This window comes from Corvus moneduloides, chromosome 6, assembly GCF_009650955.1.
Source record: "Corvus moneduloides isolate bCorMon1 chromosome 6, bCorMon1.pri, whole genome shotgun sequence".
NCBI lineage: Eukaryota > Metazoa > Chordata > Aves > Passeriformes > Corvidae > Corvus > Corvus moneduloides.
The window spans coordinates 5,594,104-5,610,163 of NC_045481.1; the positions used below are offsets into that span (position 1 = coordinate 5,594,104).

A 16,060-nucleotide genomic window follows, 5' to 3' on the forward strand; every position below is an offset into this window, starting at 1 on the left:
AATAATATCTTAATTATTTTTTGTGCCCTAGTGCCCCTTGCAAAACAGACTTGTCAGCTGTAATTGTGAGGATACAATGGCAAGAATTTGTATTCTATAAATATTGATGAAAAGACGTTTGAAGCTCATGAAAAATTTATTAGAAAATATGTTGAAAGATGTTTTGGCTGGTTGGTAACCATGCAGTGTCAAAGAGCAACTTGTTTTGCTGGTAGGTGTTTATTGTGGGAGGGGAGATGCAGTTTTCATGCACTAAAGGGCAGCTGTTGACACTGTTGCTGTAAGAGATCCAGATTACACTGTTACGCTCTCCACCGTTTTACTTTTTTTTAATACACTTTTTTGACACTGTTTCCACTCTTACCACAAAATGTAGCTCTTAAGTGTTTCCACTCTTGAAATGTGGATAACTCAGTGTTGAGGAGGAGATGCTTAGGACCAGAACAGTGTTCCTCATCAATGACTATGTATAACTCTTCTTTGGGACAAATTTGCTCTGGCCTTTGAGGGTGCTGGAAGTTTGAGTCTCTGATTGCTGGTGTCCTACAATAACCTTGAGTGACAAAGCAGAATAAGATGGACAGAGCAGGGTCAGCGTGGTGTGAGCAGATCTGACTGCTGAGGGGGTTGTAGCTGTGGTTTGGTTCCAGCCACAGCAGGAAAACAAGGGGGGATAAACACTTCCACCTTGCCATGAGCAGAGCAGTGGGCTGTTAGGGTGACTGTGCAGGTGGCTGCTAAAAATTTCTCTAACATTGATGCAGAAATAGATTTTTTTAGATAGAAATGTTACTTCTTATGAAGTACCAAAATACACTTTTGTAAGTAGTTCTTAATAAAGGTAGGCATCTGCATGTATTTAAAACATGCCTGCTTTTCCCCAGTATGAGTTTTAAATCTTAAGCTTCTTGTTTTGTAGGCCAAATTATGACTAGTTGAACCTATTAAAGATAACTGAGAAAGACGTTAAAAACCCAAACCCTGAAGGTTTCCAGCAGCAATAGTTGCAAAACAGAGATCACCAGCTTATTCCTGGATTTATTTTTAGAGAAATATTCACGATGTTCAGGAGCTTAAAGGCAATTTGGCATCTCCTCATGCACCTGAAGGTGGCATCTGGGCATCCTGCTAGCACAGCATGGCTCATATGCTATTTCTTTCTTGTGTCGTCATTGAAGAGTTTAGAGAACTGCTGTGTGGATTTAAGTTGTAGGAAGTGCTGACATTCCCATGCAGCTGCTGTCGTTGCAGAGCCCTGGTCTGGTTATATGCCAGCATTTTCACATGACACTACTTCTCTCCCCTAATACTCAAATATTAAAACTTCTTGTAAGTGGGCAACTGTAGGCTGGAAATGTGGAGGTCAGATCTCCATTAAATTACTAAACATTAGGGTAAAATAATGTGCTTTATTAAGGAGAGGTTGCTATGACCAGAAAGTCACAATATGAAATAGGAAAATGTTACGCCTTTTGGAGAGGAAAAAAGCCCCAAAACATTTGGAATAGGTAGCTTGCTTCCAAAAACCAAGGAGCTGAACTTTGAGTGGCTTGTTTGGGTTATGGCAGTGCCCAGAGGTTCCATCTGGGATGAGATCAAGACCACAGGGAGAAGTGCTGGCTGTAGCTGTAGTATGGAGATACAGCAGGTGATGTATAAGGGGAAGGAACCTTTATTCCCCTTGTGGTTCTTGCCAGTGGGAGACCTCCAGTACAGAGACCCAGCAATCTGCCCAGGAACAGTAGCAAAGTTCCAAAATTCAACTCAGGTGTTGATTCTGAAATTCTTAAAGCACAAACTCAGCCTCCATCTTAGATCTTCTCTCTGAACTGAGGATGCTGGGGTGGGGCTGGAAGAGTTCAGCTGATTCAGGAGCCAGGCTGAATTGAAATGTCAGTCCTCTTGATATTGCTTATTATTTAAAAAAGGGGAAAAATAAATACAGCAATTTGGGTGTTTTTAACTTAAGGTTAGGAAGTTCTTCAGCTGTATCTTGCTGAGCCCTTTTTGGTTGCAATTTGAAGAAATTGGAAATTTTTAATAACAGTAAAATGAGGTGGTGGTTTGATACTCCTGGAAAGAGAATATTCCTATTCCCATCTGTACTCTTTAATTACTTCCCTGGTACCCTCTCTGGTACTTGCCCGACCCCTGTGTTGAGCCAGTTCAGGTTACTGGGGGATTTCTGTTGGCACTGCAAAGCATCCAGGGGAGTTCTGGAGTCAGAGCAGGGGAAAGGGTGAGGCCTGTGCCTGGGGAGAGGAGCATAAGAGCAGGAATGCCTCTCTTGGCGGTGGTGAGCTGGGCTTGTAGAACTGAGCTGCATCCCACTACTCTACCATTTTGGACCTTCCCGTTTCTTCTTATCTCCATTTGCTCCTGGCTTTGATCTCTTGATGTTTCCTTCTCTGCTCTCACCTGGTTTGCCAGTCTGGGCTACTCTTGGTTTGGTTTGCCTAGAACCCTCCTAAATGCTCATCTGACCTGTGTTACCTGTGGAGAGGATGAAAGAAGAGATAGGATCTTCCCCAAACTGAGATGTGTGTTATCCTGATGAGTAACAACAGACTTCATGCTGCTTCCTTCTGTTCCTCCCTAGCAGCCTCACTGGTACAAATGACTTGGCAGTGGTGCCTGTGCCCAGGGTTAGTTTGGCCCTGGTTGCCTAAAAGCCTGGGAAGAGGGAACCGAACCAAAACCTCCCAAGTCCCATGCTGGTTTTCACAAGAACTTCCTTCCCTTCCACAGGGTCTGATGTAGCACAGTCACTGCGCGGTTGTTTCTTGTGAAGGGTTTATCAATGGCAGCACAAACTTCTCCGCTGCTCTTGTAGCCACATGACAGAGCTCTTGGAGGCTTTGAGTGCTGTGTGCTGGCACTGTTCAGTAGCTTTAAGGCCACGGGCATGAGCCCAGCATCCACTCTGGACAGGGATCGCCAAGTGACTTCCCAGTGATAACAGCGTTCAGCTGGAATTCACTTGACCCCCAAGTGAACCACTGACCTAGAGGTGAAGGGCTCAGGCATTGCATCAAATTACTAATCATCCAAACCATCTACATCTTTCAAGCTGTTGATTATAGAAACTGTTCAATTTCTTGAGATATCGTCTGTGCCATGTGTAGATAATTGGGAATGTTGTGCTAAACTGTGGAGCTTGCTGGCCGACCCTGCTTGCTCATAATTACATGAGATATAGCCTGTTACCATTGAGAGACATCAAAAGAATGCCAGATGACCTGTTAATCTGCAAGCATCTGAAGATTCCTCATAATAAAGGTAATTGTACATTGGTGCCTTTTAAGTTATCAAGCAATGTGAATTTTTTTTGTGTCCCTGAGAATTCAAACAGTCACTGTAGTCTTTGTGCATTAGATATTCCCTGTGAAATGGAATGACTTAATAATTTCTAACCTTGTCTTAATATGCATGTGTTTGGTCTAATTTAATTTTACAGGAATCACTGTGTTCTTAGCTATAACTGCTACTTGAAAAGGTCAATGTTTTATGAATAGTATGGTGATTATTCATGTGTATCATTATCAGTGTCACAAAATGGGATGCAAGATTCAAATTTTAATCTCCTACAGATGTGTAAACCTACAGAAACTCTGCTGGCTTTCGTTGAAGTGCAGTGACTTAGCAGATTGTCTCTGTCTTTATAGGGCTTGTTTAAATAAGTTCTGTTACTGCAATGTTTATATCTGGCTAGAAGGGATAGAGTGCATAAGTATAGTGTTTCTTTGTCATGGGCATGCATGCTGGCCTAATACTTTTGCTTTCTCTCTTTATAATATTTATGCAGTATTTAACTTGACCAACAATGTGGACTTGGAGAACACCAAAAAGAAAATGGAGCTGTATCAAAAGGATAACAAAGAAGTCATTCAGAAGAATAAGTTAAAACTGGTTAGTTAACTTCTCTCCCCTACAATTTTTATTCGTTTGTTAAAGATTTGTGGAGTACTTTCTTAAAACAATTCAAAGCTGAAAGCACTGTGCAGATTTCTTTGTATTTAAATATTGAGGTTGATAGTTGAAATGTAGTTATGCTTTGTTTTGGGAAGGGCTTGAAGAGAGGGGCAGGCAGTAGAGCCTGTGTCTAATACATCACCATGGCATGCGTGCTGGCAGTGTTGTTGGACAATATCCAGGAGAGATGAAGTTCGTTCCTACACCAGGACAATCGTTCCTTTCTCATCTGAAGGAAAAAAGGAATCCAGACTCAGACATTATGAAGCTCCCAGGAGAGAGTTGTAAAATTGAGACAAAGCACAGGCCTGCTTTATGCAAAATTCAAAATGAAAGATGTTGAAACAAACATTAAAACTTTTGTTCAAGAGCTGATAACAGTAACATCAGGGATATTGTATATATGATCTGTGTGCAAAACACAGGGCTCTTTGAAGATTCATTCATTAAATTATGTCTCACATATCATTTTGTTCTTTAAAAATAAACTTGCATGCATCTATTCCTGTAGGAAAAGTTTAATCTGGTAAATATTTTTTCAGCATAAAAATACACATTGTTATCAGTTCTTGAAGGAAAATGTCTGCCCAGAGTGTGACATGACAAGGTTTTGTGTTTTAATGCAGTTGCACTAAGGACTTGCTTTCAAATCAGTAGGGGTGAAATCCTCACTCCCCTGAAGTCTGTGGCAAAACTCTGAGTGATTTCGTTAGCTCTAGGATTTCACAGGAGGAGATTGGAATCTGAAAAATGTTTGTTTGAACCTCTTCCTTTTAAAGGCAAGGAAATTTCCCTAGGGGTCCATCTCTGATCTGTTATCCTGTCTCTGACACTGTGCAATATCCTCTGCTTCAGAGCTTGAAGAGACCTGCCAAAGCTTTGGCTACATGTCTTATTTTACAATGGAGTTGCAGCCTCTGGGGTCACAGTGAGAACAGCGTGCTCTGCCTGCAGCCCACCTTCCCTTCAAGGAAGTGACTCTGACAGCCTGTGCAGGGTCTGTGTGATCCTGTCAAGCAGCTCTGTAATACCCTGTACCCACTCAAGCCCCCAGGACTTCTGTTTGCTGTGCTCTGCAGTCCTGCTGTGCTGGAGGCTGGCTGCTGGAAGCTGGTCAAGCCTGCGGGAATCCACACTCACTGGAGAGCTGGAGAAATTTCTTTTTTTTTTTTCTTTTTTAACATTTGAAACATTCATAATTTCTTTTTCAACAATTGAAACATAATAATAGACTTTACACAGTGGTTATTACAAAAGCTGCATGATCTTGTCTATAAATTTACCCCTTTCCTAAAAGCTGAAAGGGTGCTTTTCCTCTCTAGCTCTTCTTAGCAAGTTTTGGAATGTCTTTACTCCATCCATGGTAGAAAGGTCTCCTACTTTCTTGCCTAAACTTCTTATGGCCAGTCGTTGTCCCTACATTCTTGACTTAAATTTTTCTGTCCTCTATAATCGGTTGCTTCTGAGGGATACGGGTATCTTCTGTCCCTCTTGTTGTTTTTGTTACCCTTTGCCTGCTCCAGTTTGAATTCATGTTTGGCAAGCAGAAGGGGCCAGAATTGAATGCAGAGATCTTAATGCCTCTCATAAAGGAACTCTGTTTTCCCATCTCTGCTGGAAATACATTCTACCTCAGACTGTTCTTCTCTTTTAGTTCAGAAAAAAAGCATGAAGATCTTGGTGTTCTTGTAATTATGAAGTGTTTTTTATATATAGATATTTATATACACTTCTTATTTATAAAACTTTGCACCCTGAGTGGACTACAACTTTTCCAGTGATTCTCCCTTAAGTATTTGCAGTTCTCCAGTCACAGGGTAACTTGTTGCCTCCTACTTTATCACTAGATGTTTGATTTCACTTGCTGCTTTGTGCAGTCTTGAAATAGTTTTGTCTGAATTCTGTGATGCGAATGTGCATGTTTTCTTGATTATCCTTTCCTGAATGTGGTGAAACATTATTTTACTTTCTTCTTACTTCTTCACTTGTAGGCTTGAGTTTACTCCAGGCTTCACTGTCATCATCTTTTCCTTCACATATTAGGACTGTGTTTAGATTATCTCTAGTCTGGACACAACTTTTGCTGCCTGTTGAACTCATCTTTTCTGTTTTATTGTTCTGTTTGGTCTTCCTCTAAAGAATTTGATCTGACACATGATTATTCTTCCATTTTCCTGTAGTCTGCTCTGGTTTAGATTTGTTTATCAGTTTACTTATTTCTGACTATAAGTTTTCTGGGCTGTTTCTTCAGACTAGGTCTGTCAGCACTTCCCTACAAGTTTTCTTCTGTTTCAGTGCAAATTCCAGGCAGTCTTTAGAGATAAATGTGGAAGAGCCTTGGAATGTCTCAAAAACCCTGAGCTCTTCAGTTCTGTTGACCGAACTAACTAAATCCCTTAATTCTCAGACATAATCTCAGTTAGCAGTTTGGGGATTTTCTTGCTTATTTTTTTCCTTTCATTAAATGCAAAGAGAGCCCAGTTCCAGGTGGTTGCTGGTTGGTGACCAGCTTTTCACCAGTTACAAAATGGAAGCAGCTTCTGTTGGCTCGGTGGCAGGTGGTGAGATCTGTGAGGTGATCCAGCTCTTGCATCCAGGGGGTAGCTGAGCCTCACTGGAACCCACTGGCTTGATCTGTCTGGTAGAAGGATATTTTTTACATATTCTAGCTTATATCAGGTAGCTGGGCTTTGTGATACAGTTTTATGATTAGAACAAACTTTACTGTGCTCTTGGCCTCAGTGATCACAGAATAAACAGAGTTGGAAGGGACCCACAAGGATTATTGAGTCCAGCTCCTGGCCCTGCACTGCACCATTCCCAAGAGTCACACCCTGTGCCTGAGAGCAGTTTTTGTCCAAAAACTCCTTGAGCTCTGTCAGGCTTGGGGCTGTGATCACTGCCCTGGGGAGCCTGTTCCAGTGCCAACCACCCTCTGGGTGAAGAAACCTTTTCCTGATATCCAGCCTAAACCTCCCCTGACACAATGTCAGGCTATTCCCTTGGGTCCTGTCACTGGGTACCACAGAGAAGAGGTCAGTGTCTTCCCCTATGATGTTTTGCTGAAACTGCTTTCATCAATAAATCAGCCATTTAAGTTTATAAAATTTTAATTATCTCGCCATTTTTGCTGCATCTCCCTTTGCTCTAGTATTTTTGATGGGGAAGATTTGGAAGATGTTTCCTGTATGTTTCTCCTTATACCTTCTTGCAACCCAACTGACATTCTTTTGATCCCTCTTCTTTATTAAATTGTTTAATCCTCTTAGTTTCCCCTATCTCTGAGCCCTCTTCTGTTTTTTTTTATTCTTTCACTGTGATTTTCAGATACAGATTACTTAGTAGTTTACAGGTTTAAAAAAAGACTTGCCAAGAGATAGATCTGTAACAAAAACGTGTAATTTTGTACTAGTAATCTTTCTTTTTCATCTCATGTCACATGACTGTAGCCCAGGTTGTAGGAAAAATTCCTTATTTTCTGAAAATGTGGCCTTTTCACAATTCATGCTTAGACTTATAGGCTTCTCTATTAATAGTCACATTTTTGTAATTTCTCCTTTTTCTTCTACACCACTGATAAGCACAGGGTGTGCTTTGCAAAGAAGATGCAGCTGATGAATGGAACAATCAGTAATAGCATTGTGGGATTATATTTTTGTTAACCCTACTTACATCGTTGAGTTTTAGGATGTGTAGGAGCCCAGAGAGGCTTCCTTTAGAGTGAAAGTGTAGGGAAAACCCATTCTCTAACATTTAAGGAGTCAGATCCAGACTGCAGCAAGTTCAAAATCTTAACTTTACACTGGACAATAAGGAGGTAGAATAATCATCCATAATCACCTTAAAATTCTGCTTGAAAAGGTAGAATTTGGCTGCTTTTCTTGCATGGGCTGCCCTGGGTCCCTTGGTGGGCAGTGGAGCTGGGGGGTGGCTGTGAGCTGATTTCTGATTTCCTTTTCAGACGCGGGAGCAGGAAGAGCTGGAGGAGGCTCTGGAGGTGGAGCGGCAGGAAAGCGAACAAAGGCGACTGTTCATGCAGAAGGAAGAACAGCTACAACAGATGATAAAAAGGAAGAATAAACAGGCACTCCTGGATGATCTGGTGAGTAACAAAACCAGAGGCTTTGAATGCTCAGTAGCATTGACATTCATCTCTATCACTGCTAACGGTGTGGAGTTAACACATCTGTCCCTGTTTCACATGTTTTGTGTTTCCATTCTCTCACCTGTTATTTATTGCGGTGCTGCAAACCACTCTGGTTTTGGTGAGCTAAGGAGTGGGTGAAGAGTGCTTCTGGGATTTGTAGACTTAATCTACCACTGGTGGCTTGTTATGCAGTTCTGAGTCGTGGCTGATAGTCTGGTGTGTAAGCAAAATGTTCATCAGCAGCTGCTTCTTGACTCAGCCACCTCTGCAGTGGAGATGGTGGAGAGCAGGGGACAGTAACCTCATGAGTTATCCAAGCATTGGTCAGCCCTTTCTCAGTCAGAGCACCTAAATGATTGGTGGTCCCTTTGTATTCAAAAACTACTACAATGAAAAGTTTTCTTGCCTTGAGTGTGTCATGTTCTCTTACTGCAACTTCTCTGGTACAAGTTGCTCCTTTTGAAGTGAGTGAAATTTGTATAGACAAATGGAGGAAAACTCAGAATACTCCTGGAAGTTGTGGTAATCTTGGTTAATTTACTGATTCTGCATGTGAAATACAGTAATGTGTGGGCATAGAGAAACTCAGTGTCTCACTTAAACAAGATTCACGTCTAAATTTTTTCAATATGAGTTTGAGTACAGACATGCATACACACACATTCACAGGTTTAACACCCATGAGCACAGTCTGTGTACACACAGTCTGTGTGTAACCTTGAAGGAAATCAGAGAAAAGAAGTATGTATGCATATGCACACATGTTCAGCAGTGTCAGTGAGGTTAAAGCTGCTTGGCATATCTAAATCATATTTTCTCTCTTAGATCAATGCATCTCACACTAATACAGTGTTAATTCCTGCTTGTAGTCTCAGCTCTTATTCAAGATACAGATGCTTTTCTACTTTTCCTGAAAAAGTAGAGTTCCTCTTGGAGCCAGTGCAGAAGGCACTGACATGGATAGAGGATCTAAGTGTAATTTAGGAGATTCAAGACCTCCTGAAGAGATGCCTTTCTCCAAGCCAGGATTCCTGGCAACCTGTCATTGGTTTTCCTTTTGTAGACAAAAGCAAAGATGAGCAGAAAGATTCTTTAAAAAACACCCCCAAGCCTGTATCTTTACATCCAGCAATTTATTTTCACTTTAAAGGTAAATATGTTTACAGTCCACACAATTAGGAACAATGGATCAATTAATAAAAACTCCACTATGAATATGAATTTAATTTCTTAGAATATGGATTTTTAGTTTCTGACTTTTTAAAACCCTGTTCTAAAACACACTCCTAACTGACTAGAGACCAGTGGTGATGTGTGTTTGGTTGTTTTATTAATTTTTTTTTAACACAGCAATTGGTTTTATTGGAAACCTTCACCAGATGGCTTGCAGAAAGTATAGTTATAAGTAACCCTTAAACATGACTAAAGTAGGTAGTTTCAACTGTGATTGCATATGTATTGCTATTAAAACATATCTTAATATTCTAAAAACAACATAAAGGTGATTTTTAAAGGCTGAGGGAGGAAACTGGACAGTTTCAAGTTGTGTCTCTGTTTCTGAAGGGGCAGTGTCAACTTAAATTTGAGCCAAAACTTGCTTTGTAATATTTCTAAGATTTATAAAACCAGCACTGAAGTGTTTGTGTAATGACTTACAAAGTCTCTGGAAAACCAGCGGTTGTTAAACAAATAAACATTTCCTATGGTCTCTGAAATCCCTCTAATGCTGTGCTGCAAATCTGAAAATGAAACTGATCATAACTAAAACTTAAATGAGAAATGCAGCAAAAGCCAAGCATAAGCAGCAGCAGTGTAAAGAATTAACTTAAAAAACCCAATCTTATATCTATGGTTGCTGGTTCTGTGCTAAACCAAAAAGGATTAATTTCTGGCTACAGAGATACCACTGGTTTCACCACTGACTCTGCAGAGTGAGAGCAGAGGAAGGTGGGAAGCTTACCTTGGTTTTGAATCTCCTTTGGACCTGATGTGGTCAACCTACACCCCAGACCTAATGGATCATGGTAATTTTTTTTTTTTTTTTTTCAAGTTTGCCCCTGCCACTGGGTAGCAAGAAATAATCTAAGACACAGTTTTTGTGTTGTACAAGTAGAGATGTCAGGTATTTTCCTTATCAAGAAATGAATTTTATCTTTGGTGCTGAAATCTTAAGAAGCTACAAATCTCATAGAGTCATAGAAATGCTTGTGTTGGAAGGATCCTTGAAGACCATCCAGTTCCAACCCCCTGCCATGGGGACGGAAAACTTCCACTAGAGCAGATTGCTCAGAGCCCCATCCAGCCTGGCCTTGAACACTCACCGTGTTGGGGCATCCACAGCTTCTCTGGGCAACCTGTGCCCGGACCTCACCACCCTCAGTAAAGAATTTCTTTCAATGTGTAAGCTAAACCTGCTCTCTTGCCCTTGTCCTGTCACTCCAGGCTGTTGTAAATAGCCTCTCCCCATCTTTTGTCAGCTCCCTTCAGATACTGGAAGGCCACAATGATGTTACCCCAAAACCTTTGCTTTTCCAGGCTGAACAATCCTAATGCTCTCAGCCTTTCCTCATGGGAGAGGTGCCCCTTCCCTCGCCATCGTGGTGCTCTGAGTCGTTACATGTGTTACTTGTGGTGGTTTCATATGGGGTAAAGGTCTCAGTTGTGTACAAAAGTGTTCGAGAATACTGTGCCATCTTCAAAGAGCTGAAAATTTAGATAGTCCAGAGGCACAGAAATGTTTGGTATTTAAAATGTTGTGCAGTGGGCCCTGGTTTCTGGCCAGCCTGGGGAGTGCAGGAGCTTGTGCAGAAAGGACTGGGCCTGGGGCCAAGGCTCCGTGAACCCCTGCTTGGCTGGGAACAGGGAGGGGAAGGCCAGTGTGAAGTGCTGGGGAGGTGAGCAAGGCATCGGGGCAGACCCAGGCTCTGCTGGCCACTGGAAAAACAGTCTGGTCCTTTTTGCCTCCCAGTACTAAATTAGGCAATTTCTATGTTACCTTCATTGTAGGTCACCTGTTTTACAATAAAACCTCTCACTTTATTATTACACAATACCCTGTTGTAATTTAGACTTGCAGACTCAAATGCACTTTATGTATCACTGGAAGAGTTATATGAGTGGGTTTTTTTGGGTTGTTGTTTGTTTGGGGTTTTTTTTTAAACCTTCGGTAGTCTTGGATAATCCAGGCTGAGTAAAATATTAAAGCACTTTCTTTATGTGCTGTACAAACTCTCCTGTGTGTATACAGAGGATTCTAAGATGATCTCTTAGATACCTTGTGTGTTATGGGACTTGCATTTTCCTCTTCAACAGCCCATACTTCCCAGGCATGAGCACAATGGGATTGCAGCATATGGCAGAGGAGCAGGTTTTCCCTGGGCTGTGGCATAGCTTGGAGTCAGGCAAATGTGTTAAAGATGTCATATCCACACTTTTATCCACATATCCAGAACCTCAAGGGTTTTGAGACAAATCTTTCAGAAATTGTTGCGTATAACCAGCTTTGTTCATAGTGTAGACAGTTTGTTTTCCCATACAGAAAATTGCTGGTATGGATAAACACAGGGTTGGAACTTCCACGTGTGTTAATAGTTAACAGAAGGGCCCTGTGCATATTCAAAAGGAGAAACAATCAGGATGTGGTGCCTTGCTGGCACAGTGTGGGTTTCCCACAGTTGTGTAATCTGGTTACTGGTCATTGTGTGAACTCTGGAGAAGTTGGTTAAAAGTTGGCTTCCTTGAGTCACTCCATTAGAAATGCAGTGAGAGTTTAAGGAATATGAAGGATGAAATGAACAAGAGAACGCTTTCCACTCTTCCCTTCTCCCCCAACATGTTAAACCTGGTGATTGAAAGAATTCAACATCCTTAACCTCTGCTGACAGCTGGCAGCACATGCTGTTGCATGGTGGTTAGAGATGTACAACACTTGAGAGAAGCAGGCTCTAAACTAGTGCATTTGTGGTCCAAAATTTCTCCCAGTTGTACAGAAATTAGATGTCTCCACAATTTAGGTTTTCAGCATCTTCCCTCCCCTCCTCCTAGTTAATCACAGAAATGCAAGTAGGAGCCTGTGCCTTAGTTGTTGCATTTGTGATTCTGGACCAGGTCTTGTCATGTTAGATTTTTCTGCTTTTAACTTGCATTCTAGTGGTAAGACAAAGGCAGTGTAATAAAATACAGAGAGGAAAAAAGACTGGAGAGCAATGTGAAAAGTCAGTGTACAACGTGACTGTTCTTCATGATCACTTCAGAAGATTTCTCCAGGTACCATGAAAACAGCAAGGCATCTCGTGGCATTAGAAACATCCAACTTCCTACCTTGAACTGAATAATTTAAAAATCACAGTCCTGTTCATAAAATCTGTTTGGTTTTGTGAGTAACAAATATGGTTCATAGTTCAGTATTTGCTTGGTTCTTTGAAATAGAAGTAAATGTGATGTGTGAGGGCCTTAGGAATAAAATACCGTGCTAGAGCAGTTCAGGAAGAATCTGTCTGAACTTCTTCCCTGCTCTCAACTTCATGGTAATTCTAGCCAGGAATTCTCAAGCATTTCTGTGTGCATGTAGATAGTTGCATTAGTCTCTTAGAAAATTACTTGGCCAATAATTTCGTGACTCTCTCAAGAATGCACTTACATATATGTATGTTAATAATCATTTTGTCCTGAGAGTTTAAGTAATTCATTTGCTTAACTATTCATTTTACTACTTTATACATATATTTTTAAAAATTGGCTGGCTTCCCTAAAAATAAGTTGCTGAAGGAGAAAATAAATATGCTGTTGGTTGCACTTACAATAGTGCCATTGTGCAGAGCAGAGCAAGGATCATTTCCAAACGGCCTCAGGTGAAATCTAATGGGAAACAATTTCAAACTGGTCTGAGTTCATTGGTAGAAAGAATGTGTCTTAGATAAACATCTGATCCAAGTTATACTACTCAGTATTATTCCTTCTCTGATTAAGTTCTAATTTTTTTTTTATTTTAATAAATACAGTTGCATTGGCCAGTTGGAATAAGGAGCCTGTTATATTGTCTTTAATGTGAATTCTATAAAAATGGTTGTTTGCAGGTTACTCTGATTTATGGGGTTGCTGCAGCTTTTTCTTATTACTGAAAATGATCATTTTCTGTAAACTCTTTCTGAGGGAGAGGATACTTGGCATTCTGCTGTTCTCCTAGCAATGGCCTTGTAGTCACAGCTTGCAGTTTTGAAGAATATGCAGTGTTAATTAATATTTGTTTTGGTTTAGGACTCAAGTTTGTTCCTCATATGTTTACAGGAGAGCTCTGATCTTCCTGCCTCTCTGCTCTTAGCTCAGCATAAGGACAGATCTACTCAGCTAGAAATGCAGCTGGAAAAACCCAAACCTGTCAAACCAGTCACGTTTTCCACTGGCATCAAAATGGTAAGATTTGCTTGCTTGTTTTTTTTTAATGCCTTTCAGAAGATCAAGGATTTCCTCATATGAAATTAAGAGGTCATTTAAACCTGAGTTGCATGTTACATGAAATACTGTTCTCTTCTAATTAAAGAAGTAATTAGGAATTAATCGAAGAATTTTATCATTCTGCTAGCTGGAATATTGTGATGACCCACCCAGAAGGGTCATCACAAATATATGCGATGTTTTCATTATGTAGTTGTCAAAAAACAAGCTATACCTCTCTCCCTGTGAAGTTGTGGTGTCCTTGAATTATTTTTTTAATTTGTGTACTAATTCTGGAAGTTGAAATTTTGGAAGGTCAAGAATCGTCTGCACTTCCTTCAGATTTACTTTGCACACTGGAGTAATCTGTGAGTACTGGACTGACAATCTAGAAAACGATGCCAAGGTTAAGGGCTCTGTTTTCATCGTTATTTATTTGTATTTATTCATTGTATTTCATTGGTGTTTGGCTCTAGGAAGCAACAAGTATTTTTGCAAATGTGTCACTGTTAGGGTGGCAGCTGAAGATCTCTCAGCATTCCTGTTCTGTGTCGTGACATGGGACAAGTACACATCAGCCTGTGTACATAAATGTAAAGCTGGGGGTGGGAGCACAAGTGACTGGTCTTGTTTGCACCTTACTGGTTTTCTGGTTTGTATTGTTTTAAATCTCTGTACTTTTTTTAGACTTTATATTTTACAATTGATAGTGGTAAACTGAATGTCTTGAAAATAACCAACACCCTCTATTCTCCTCAACAAACCAAGAAGTCAGCAAAGCAAAAGCCTGTGCATCAGACTAGTTTCCTATCAGTAATTGATTTATTTTTGCCATGAATGTTTGTGCTGTGTTCATTATCTGTCAAAGTGTTCACAGTATAGAAGCCTTTGCAGCTTATTTTTCCAAAAGCAGTGTCAGTTTTTGCAAAGGTGTGGATTGTTTTCCTGTGGTGTAAATTGATCTTCTTCCTATTTCTTTTAAAATATAAGAGTCTAGAGCAGATTGATATGCTTTGTGAGGGATTTTCTGTCTGTGTAGAAAAGCCAGTGGACAGAAAATGCCTGCAAAAAATACTCTGAATGCCTGTACTTTTTCTTGCTGTTAAAATGTATTGTCAGAATTTCTTACAGCTGTGGCCTTTCTGTGGGAAAAGGAAGAAGATAAGCTTATGTTATGTGATGAGGACAGTGGAAGTATTTTCTAATTCGCTTGAAAATGAATATTAAATGCAGTATGTGGTAGTGGACATTTGAGATCTGCAGCCCTAAGTAAACTTTATCCAGGAATGGAGAAAGACTTGGATGAAGAGATATCCAGCAGCATGACATTTAAATCTTAATGTTTGGAATAATAGAGGATATGCCAGATAACTAATTGCTAATTCATCAGTGTTCATGTGAAAATCTATTTTCAGTGAAAATGTGAATAGATAAATAATTTAATTTGTTCAATCCCAGGAGACAAAAAATCCCTCACCCTGACTGATCCTAGTCCTAAATTGAAAAGGAACAATTTAACTGTTCTTATTTCTGTTAATGTTTTTTAAAAATAAAGTTAAGGATAGGAGCATTTGAAGTTAGTGTCTACTGTTTATAGAAAATGGATTGCATCAAGAATTTTACACCAATAAAATTACAGATTTTGTTTAGAAAGATGACTGTTTCCTTATTTTCTTTACAGGGGGCTTGATTTCGTTATTACATGACATTATTCTAAAAAATATATGGAAATTATATCACACAATAATAACAATATTGATACTCTGCACAAGAAATGAATGAACTGTCTAACTTGTAATTTTTGAAGAAGTTGGTCCCACAGCCTGGGAATGTTTCTGTGGGTGTTCTGCTAGGAGGCAGCTCAATGCTTAGAAGCAGATGTTGAATTTCTGTGGATGACGTGCAAATTGGCAGTTTACAGGGCCGCTGTGACAAGCTGGCCTCATTTGAATGAAATGTGTTTTAATATGGCTAAATGCAAAATCAGAAATAGAAGAGTAAAGAACAGGCTGTGGGAAGAGGATTTGGAAGTTTAGCTAAGCAGGTAAAACAGTTTGACTCTCAGCCACAGCGTCTGTGGGAGCCTTGGGTATGTGGATAGTCCAGCAATAAATAGGAAAGGACTTCTCCTGAATGCAATATTGGGAAGAGTTGTATACTGGAGAGTTCTGCTGGCTGCATTTTGAGTGCAAAAATCAGGAAGAATGCAAAGAGGAGCCAGCAAAGTCCATTCAAAGGCAGAATTGCTTTGTGTGCTGCATTCTGCCTCTGGTTTAGGAGAAGGTCAAGGTATGACTCAATTTATTAAATACCTCCTTAGCACAGAACATGCCAAATCTGAGCAGTGCAGCATTAAATGTATCAAGATCCAGTAACCTTAGTTAAACAAATACCATCTAAATAGGAACTGAAGGAATGAATAAGACCTAAAGTTCACATAATGTTCTGCTGTTTAATTGGCCTCACTGTTAAAATTGGCTCTGGAAAGCAACGAAATCTCAAATTCTT

At 40.2% G+C, this 16,060-nt stretch overlaps 1 protein-coding gene across 3 annotated transcripts in view; it reads left to right on the forward strand.

Annotated features, from left to right (window-relative positions):
• MNAT1 (MNAT1 component of CDK activating kinase) overlaps positions 1-16,060 on the forward strand; it is a 120,618-nt gene that overhangs the window by 41,931 nt on the left and 62,627 nt on the right. For all 3 annotated transcript variants that reach the window (XR_004240861.1, XM_032112626.1, XM_032112625.1), the window contains exons 4-6: positions 3,806-3,909; positions 7,934-8,074; positions 13,406-13,531. Coding sequence is in view for 2 of the 3 variants with exons in the window: in XM_032112626.1 (XP_031968517.1) it covers positions 3,806-3,909; positions 7,934-8,074; positions 13,406-13,531 (371 nt within the window). In the remaining variant the exon portion in view is untranslated. The remainder of the gene's footprint in view (positions 1-3,805; positions 3,910-7,933; positions 8,075-13,405; positions 13,532-16,060) is intronic.